Source organism: Lottia gigantea (genome assembly GCF_000327385.1).
Source record: "Lottia gigantea unplaced genomic scaffold LOTGIsca_752, whole genome shotgun sequence".
Lineage (NCBI taxonomy): Eukaryota > Metazoa > Mollusca > Gastropoda > Lottiidae > Lottia > Lottia gigantea.
In genome coordinates, this window is record NW_008710514.1 from 1 (window position 1) to 8,866 (window position 8,866).

Consider the following 8,866-nt stretch of genomic DNA (forward strand, 5'->3'; position numbering starts at 1 on the left):
GACCACATCGACCATTGAAAGGAAACATCATGCGTGCTAATTTATTTGGGAAGTGTGCCAAATTCATTTTTGGAAATAAGTGATGATCGGACATCATCATGTGTGCTAAATTCATTTTGGAAGTGTGCGAAATTCATTTTGGAAGTGTGCGAAATTCATAGGGATTTAGGGACAAAGCATTTTATAGACAATAGAGATTTTACTTAAAGGGTTTGAAGAAAGGGTCTGGGTAACAAAGCATTTCTCACTTGAATGACCAATAGGAAACAAGGGTTTGAAAAACAATGATTTGGATAGACAATGGAGTAAGGGAATAGGGTCGGGAGTGGAAGAGAGAGTCACTTATTCTTTAGCTTTTGGACAAGACAGTAGCTGGGCAGATTCTGGTTCTTGGATGTTCAGTTAGTCTTCAGATTTAGTGTAGACCTCTTGTTAGTTTAATATAGTGTAAATAAATAATATCTTAGCTGTTATCTCATTTGGAAAGTAAATTGATAGCCGATAGCAGTCCGTATCCAGTCTCTTACATACGACTATACCGTTTGCAAGTAGAACCCGACAACAACCCCGTTGCATAATTATTGAAAAAAAAAATAGGTAGTTAAGCTAATGAATTACTGTCTGATGTTGGTAAGTGAGTTATATATTGCTCATTTGGTACAAAATATGAGATAAAGCATTATTTTTATATGTGATTATGATTTCTTTTCTAACATTTTTGTTATAGGGCTATTATATCAAAAAAACAATTCTACTAAGAATACGCCATTATGATTTTTATTTTATCTCCTCAGATGATATCGAGAAAGACAAACCAACAGCCCAGAGTGAAACTTATCGTCAAAATGACGAGAAATATGGTTCACATAGAGCTGTAGATGGAGACCCCAACACGTTTATGAGTACAAGTCGAGGGACTCCTATATGGTGGTGCGTGGACTTACTCAAGATACATTCCATGCGCTTGATTCAAATTATCAATAGGAAAAGTAAGCATAGATTAATATTTCCCCTGTTACATTTTTTAAATACGTAGCTTTCTTAAAGCCATGGTTCCCCTTTTTCGGGGGTTGATTTTTGAATAAATAGAAATAATCTTCATAACTATTAGCACTGCATGAAATTCGTTGTTACTGTTAGTTTTTCCAGTTAATGAATCGTTTTTTCGATTTTGTATTCTGTTTTTGAAATATTATATGAACTGTTTTACTATTATTCTTCTTTTGTAGTTTTATCTGATCGGATAGAACGTTTTCGTTTGAGTTTTGTGATGACTGAAAACTGTGATAACTGATGACTCTTATATTCTACTTGGCACCTCTTTAACTTATATACTCGACAACTCGACTTTCGTATTTCGGCAGTACTTATTCGTATTATCGAGCTACTATTAGCTTTTCAAGTTAATAAATCGTTTTTTCGATTTTGTTTTCGTTTTTTAAATAATATATAAACTGTTTTACTATTATTTTTCTTTTGTAGATTATTCTGATCGGATGAAAGAGTTTCGTTTGAGTTTTGGGATGACTGGAAACTGTGATGAAGCTGGTCTCGATGATTCTATTGAGTGTTATCGTGATATTGGTACAGATCAGCCACATTGCGATATAACAAAATGTACATCAGGTACAACCCCGGCTGAGATGAGAGCCCGGTTTATCTTCATTCGTCATCAGAATGTTCAATTTTTAAATTTCGCGGAGCTCAACATTCTTCTCGATTATTTCGACAGTTCAAACTGTAGCTCTACTGTATAAAATCCCTGAGTTAATATTCTCATTTCTATCTTCATTTTCACACGCATAGAATTTCCACTTTTTAGGATTTTAGATGTGTCATGGGCTATGAAAATCGTTGATGTATTCACAAATATCAAGGATGTTAAGTTGGACAGACAATCTCATTATCTCTGTTATATCAAGTGATATCTCGACCGGAAGTTAAGAGTCGCGCTTAAGAAGACACAACGATATCTACCATTCATTATCGAGACAGATTCAGCTTTACGGAAACTGCCTAAGATTACATAACGTACATCCACTTATCACCCCTTTCTGTACTATTTTCTGTCACATTTTCCTATAAAAATTTCTGCGCCCCTCTGTTAAAATAAATTCATTATTTTCCTGATTATTTTCCTGAATAAAAATGCAATTAACTATTGAAAAACGCTGAATATTCTGATTAAGCTTTTTACAATAATCACTTAGTTTTATGAAATTTCCAATTTTCTGGATTATGTTGTAAATGTAACTTTATGACACCAGGTAATTTCACTGATGAATATATACTCACATTGGCCATTCTTGAGAATTAAATTTTATGTTCATTCTAAGACGTAGTATCAATTTATTATTTTCCTGATGACAAATTATTAATTAGAAGAAGAATTAGAAGAGACGACCTTTCACTAATTAGTGTAGTAACTAATGATTAATTATTATGAAATACCACAAAATAATTATCTGACTGTGGTTAATTGGTTTCGTACGTATATTGGAATCAATCTATTCTCTTAGACGGAAATTTATTATTATAAAACTATGGTGTATTTTCTTGTCTAACGCGTGATATCAAATCAATTTTTCAACCAAGTGTTGTAAATCTACTGAAATATAAACATATCGAATGTAGGCCTATTCTGTGCAGTGTTCATGGAAATGGATTTTGATTCTCAGTTTCTTTGCATTTGCTGAAATTTGAGCCTTCAAATCCATGTGTGTTCAGAATTATCTGCGTTTGAATGTTGAAATGACGACTGGTCAATTTAAGATACTCTGTGATATATTGAAATGACATATATGGAAAAAGTGAGCAAAATTCCCTGTTTGCAGTATTTTTAAAGAAATTATGCGATTTTCTTACAAGTTTAGTGCATCTGAAGACTATTTACATATATTCAAGACTAAAATCAACCCATCAAAATGGCCAATGTCCCTTTAACCGAAGATCATACCGTGTCACCGAGAATTGAAAAAATTGTAAACAGAAATATCGTATACGTGTGCAGTAGATCCCTTTGAAACGATATGACTTGAATCACAAACCTAGAATTTCAGAGCAATTTAACAATTAGTTACGAATAGACAATCCCGTAACGGATGGCAAGACAGAGAGAACCACGTATAAGTATCATAGTTTAAACTGTCAACCGTCGACATAAAACTTTAAAGGGACAGATGCGCCATTTCGAGGGATAGATTTTTCAAACTAGGAATTTCTTTGCCTATTTCTATATATGTATTACTGATTGGCTTAGCTTAAAATTCCACGTTTCTGAGACTAAGGTATGATTGGTCAAAAGAATGGCGCCTCAGTCCCTAACAATTTTCCTCATACCAAATTATAAAATCGTTTCAGAAAGATATATTTTTGTATAAATAAGTAACAGAAATAACTTAATTTAATACACTGTGTATTTTTTTTTAAAAAAACATTGACATTTTCTTTATTATGGAAACACAACCATTGGAATTCTGTATTTGTCGGCTGCTTTTGCTTGTCTTCGGTCGTGAAAAGACATATCAAGTAGATCATGTAGATACAAAGATGTAAATAACATATTTTTGAAATATTTCTGCACACTGCCCTTTAATTAGCAAATTACGAGTTAATGATGAGACAAACTGTTCAAATTCAAATTTAGACTAGGTGAATTAGAAAGATTTAAAGCAAAAGTTCAAAGCCATCTTTTGTGGCAGTCAAAGAGAGACTGGGTGATAGATGCTGGATTTTCCCAATCATAAGAACACTTCTACTATTTATTGATGCAAGTAATTTATGACAATAATCAGATATATCATATATTAATATGAATAAATAAAAACAGTTGAGACAAAGTTTAAAAGAAGATCTTGGCCGCTTAACTGGTAATACGACAATGTTCAACCTCCTGTACCTAATCAGAAACACTTAATATTTTTATCATTTTCAGAATATTACACGCTCAGTCTGTTATAAACTATTTCAATATATTTTAGTTCATCAAATATTCAATATTTATACTATTGTCATAGCAATGAGACTCTTGTTAAATTTTCTGCATTTTTGCAAACAAAGTCAAGTTTTATTGTGAGAGTGTATAGAGTGTAACGGAGAATATAAAACTTGGTGAACTGTAATAGTTACCTGTTCTACTGTCTACGTGTACGTTAAAATGGAGGGAAGAAACATCAGTTCAACTGATCCGCCTAGTTGATAAGAAATTAAGTCATGGGACATACATTGTGTCGGGATTGTTAACAGCTGCTATCAAAGACAACACCTGTAAGAGTCTTATCCTTGGTTGATTTCTTCATCAAGTGTTCCACGACCATGTGTAACTTTTGTCTCAAAATTAAACTTTATGGAATTTTTGACACCAACTCAGCAGAATATTTTTAGAATATTTTTAATAATATTATCGGTAGAATTTCCTGGATTTTGCACATTTCTTTTTAGAATCAGCTCTTAATTTTCGTGGTCATGCTAAACAGTTTATGTAATATACCAGCATCAACAAAATGAAGCAACAATTATATATCATATACCTACTGTGTTTATCGTTTGAGGTATTCAGTGAAAGAACCATTTTGTTCCCCATATATTCGAGAGATAAGCTGTATAACGACTATTTTATGGTTTATATGAATATAACAAATTCATTGTTTTGTACAATGAAATGTCTCAGAGACGTGGAAACACCTTGCCTATCTTTTGCCTACAACGTACAGGATCAAAAATGTTATCTGTATAGCCGTGTACTACTAGAAAACGACTATGTGATATCAAGTGGAATTGTGACATATGTTCCAGTATTTGGTAAGAATTTTTATAACTCATATTAATGATAATGTTTTATCTTTTAAGTCCCAGTATGAATATTTGTAATAATATATATTATCTTCATAAAACAAAGCTCGTAATACCTTGACCATAGTGAAGATGAATATTAGATTAAATTAAAAACAACTTTTAATTGATCTTAAAGCAATCGAGTGACATATATTTCAGGATTTCAACTAGATACTGAGTATGGGTCACTTCAATGTTCGTGGAACCTATTGAACACAAAATTGAAATTTCGCTCCAACTGGACCAATAAGAGTATATAATCACTAGTGGACTTACCAGGTGTAATAATTATACAACAGAATCTCTGTATAATACGCTAAATCTATAAATCTAAGTAATTATTGACAAAGGGGGTACTAAAGCTAATGAATTGCTGTAAATGAGTCATTATAGCTGATTTGCTACAAAACATAGGACACAAGCATTCTTTTTATGTGTGATTATGATTTTTGCTACAATACTTGTCATAGTAATATCATCTAAAGAATAATTTGACTAAGAATACGCCATTTTTATTTTTAATGTATCAGATGATATCGAGAAAAACAAACCAACAGCCCAGAGTGAAATTTATCAACAAAATGACGAGGAATATGGTTCACATAGAGCTGTAGATGGAGACCCCAATACCTCTATGAGGTCAAGTCGAAAGCGTCCTATATGGTGGTGCGTGGACTTAGTCAAGATACATTCCATGCGCTTGATTCAAATTATCACTACTAAAAGTAAGCATAGATTAATATTTCCCCTGTTACATTTTCTAAATACGTAGGTTCCTAAAAGCCATGGTTCCCCATTTTCGAGGGTTGATTTTGGTCTTGAATAATGGAAATAATCCTCAGAAATATTAGAACTGCATGAAAATCGCTCGTTGGGTGTCATGCATGGTGATTTTCTCCAACCCACGAACACCAACTCGTTGATATTTTATTGGTTCTGGAGTCCCATGAATTTACCTATAGAAATGTCCTGGCGTATCTTTTAATATGGGATCAAAAAATTTCAACTGGTAACTGATAACTCTTATATTCTACTTGGCAACTCTTAACTTATATACTCGACAACTCGACGTTTGTATTTCTGCAGTACTTATTAGTATTTTCGAGTTACTGAAAGTTTTTCCAGTTTGTTCGGTTTTTTAAATATTATATGAACTGTTTTACTATTATTCTTCTTTTGTAGGTCATTCTGATCGGATGGAAGGGTTTGGTTTGAGTTTTGGGATGACTGGAAACTGTGATGAAGCTGGTCTCGCTGAGTCTATTGAGTGTTATCGTGATATTGGTACCAATCAGCCACATTTCGATATAACCAAATGTACATCAGGTACAACCCCGGCTGAGATGAGAGCCCGGTTTATCTTCATTCGTCATCATAAGGTTCAATTTTTAAATTTCGCGGAGCTCAACATTCTTCTCGATTATTTCGACAGTTCAAACTGTAGCTCTACTGTATAGAATTTCCAGTCTTTTAGGATCGCTTTCTACGGTGTGCCATGTGCTATGAAAATCGTTGGCGTATTCACAAATATCAAGGATGTTAAGTTGGGCAGACAATTTTATTTGCCATGTCTTGACCGGAAGTTAACAAGAAGACACAACGATATCTATCATTCATTATCGAGACAGATTCAGCTTTACGGAAACTGCCTAGGATTACATAACGTACATCCACTTATCACCCCTTTCTGTACTATTTTCTGTCACATTTTCCTATAAAAATTTCTGTGCCCCTCTGTTAAAATAAATTCATTATTTTCCTATTTTATAACAAATTATTAATTAGAAGAAGAATTAAAAGTGACGACCTTTCACTAATTAGTGTAGCAACTTCAGGTTGAATGATGAATTAATATGAAATACCACATTCAATGAATCTAAAAAGGGACAATGATACCTGTACTTTGTTTTCTATATTTTGTATTATAGTTATGTTGATGTTTATTCTGCATGTATTATATATATAATATATAATATTTAATCTTTTCACACTATTATACTGTTTTTTTGTTTGTTATCGGCTTACAATGGGCGTATATGCAATAAATCTTAATCTTAATCTTAATCTTTACGTACGTATTTGTGATCACGGTTTAAGATCTGAAAGGATAACTGCGATTAGTCCACGATTAAGACGAGTTGTTTCAAAATATGAGGTGTATGATTTCAGCAAATTGTAAAGAAGTTGAGAACATGTAGATGTAAATATGGTTTTGAATAAAAAAATATCGTTTTTGTTTCATTTATTAATTAATTTTTAAAGGTTACAAAAAACCATGTTTGATATTTAATGATGGGACACCAGATTATAACAGATAAAATACAACAGAATCATAATGAAGAAAACATACTTTACTCTGATTTGAATAATATATTATATAAAATATATCACTGTCAGTTTCATAAATCACGAGACATATATCTGAAAAGAATAAAATCTAAATTTGTAAAACCAACTGCAATGAATAAATGGGAAACGGAACTAAACATTTTACTAAACCAAAAAGGTACTAGAGAAATATTTGAAAGAATTTTTTCTACCTGTCAAGACGAAAAAAACCCGAAATTTCCAATTTAAATTATTCAAAGGATAATACATGTATATACAAATTCAAAAAAGTTAGCTCCACCCTGTGTGATTTCTGTACTTCAACAATCAAACTGTCGATCACTTATATATTCAATACACACAAACACAAACTTTATGGAATAAGGTCAAAGATATTTTTAAAAAAATTATATTTTAATAAATTTAAATAAGAAGTCTATTACTTGAAAAAATAAAACCTTGGGAAGTTGACAATAGTACATAGTATCAATTTATAAATCACATGATATTTTGACCAAATATTATATCTTCAAATGTAAATACAACCAAAAATCATTTCACTGCAGTCATCGTCATTTGTGAACTCTATTGTATCCATAGAAATAGAAAAGTGTCAAACAAATCATGAAAAAATGGTACCTAGTTTATTAGGAGTTGAAACCAAGTCTTAATCCTTAGTTAAAATAATATATATATGTTACAGTCAATCTGTGAAATCAGCCATTTCATGAAATGCCTGAAATTTTTAGCCTTTTCATGAAATGACCAATTCATTCAGCCATTTCATGAAATGGTTAAATATTTCAGGCTTTTCGGGAAATGGCTAAAATATTGCTCCAGCCAATTCATGAAATAGCTAAAATCAAAATTCTTAGGGAAGAGCATGAGAATCAGGTGGGTTAATATATAAGAAGACTAATTTTAACAACATTTTTTATTTTTATAACAGTTTTGTACATTATTTAAACAACAAGAATAATAATAGCACATTAATAATATTCATGGAGTCATTTATTCTTACATGTAAGACTGCTGTGGCATCTACTATTGCACAATTTTCCAGCCTTAAAACACTTGCATCTGTTGGTTTGACATTGTTTTTTTCCATTTTCGGAATCGCATTGAAAAAAACCTTGCCCACCTGATGTGGATGCTTTCACAGCTTGGCGAAGTGTCACTCTACATTCTGTGTTCACATCACAATTACTTAGGAGCTTTTGTGGACATAAATCAAATTGATTTCTTGAATATTTGGAACTTATTAATCCAGACTTAACGGCAATGGTGTACATGTTTGTACATCACGATCAATGATCACACCAAGGATATTTCTAGGAATTTAAGGTTGTAATATTGCGGTTAAGCAATGTTACGAAAGCTAGGGTCACCCCTACCTCTGTCAACCATAGGTATAGGAATAGCAACATTGTCTCCTACTTTACCGGTCTTCAGTAGTACTCGTGATCTTTTTACCATTCTCTCCGCTTGGGACAACTGAGAATCACAAGTTTGAGGGTCTGCTGCCAACTTCAAGTCGGTGATTATCTGATAGTAAACGTTTCTGGGAATACTTTTGAAACAAAGCTTCTCTGAATTTTAGTTCAACAGTTGTCTGATCCGTTTCGTTGGTCTTAAGAAGTCAAAGTGTAATGAACATGCAGAAGCAAGTGATTTTATACCAATAATTAAATAACGGAACACAATG

General features: G+C 32.3%; 2 protein-coding genes across 2 annotated transcripts; both read left to right on the plus strand.

The window, feature by feature from the left end:
• Nucleotides 1-366: 366 nt before the first annotated feature.
• LOTGIDRAFT_239647 (hypothetical protein) lies at nucleotides 367-2,333 on the plus strand. Its single transcript, XM_009066347.1, has 3 exons — nucleotides 367-630; nucleotides 795-989; nucleotides 1,483-2,333. Exons 2-3 carry the CDS (start codon nucleotides 899-901, stop codon nucleotides 1,755-1,757), a joined length of 366 nt encoding a protein of 121 aa, XP_009064595.1. The 5' UTR covers nucleotides 367-630; nucleotides 795-898; the 3' UTR covers nucleotides 1,758-2,333.
• Nucleotides 2,334-4,655: 2,322 nt separating this feature from the next.
• Nucleotides 4,656-8,140, plus strand: LOTGIDRAFT_176102 (hypothetical protein; the record flags this gene model as incomplete). Its single annotated transcript, XM_009066348.1, has 5 exons — nucleotides 4,656-4,800; nucleotides 5,364-5,558; nucleotides 6,016-6,212; nucleotides 7,969-8,055; nucleotides 8,111-8,140. 5 exons carry the CDS (start codon nucleotides 4,656-4,658, stop codon nucleotides 8,138-8,140), a joined length of 654 nt encoding a protein of 217 aa, XP_009064596.1.
• Between the last annotated feature and the right edge of the window lie 726 nt (nucleotides 8,141-8,866).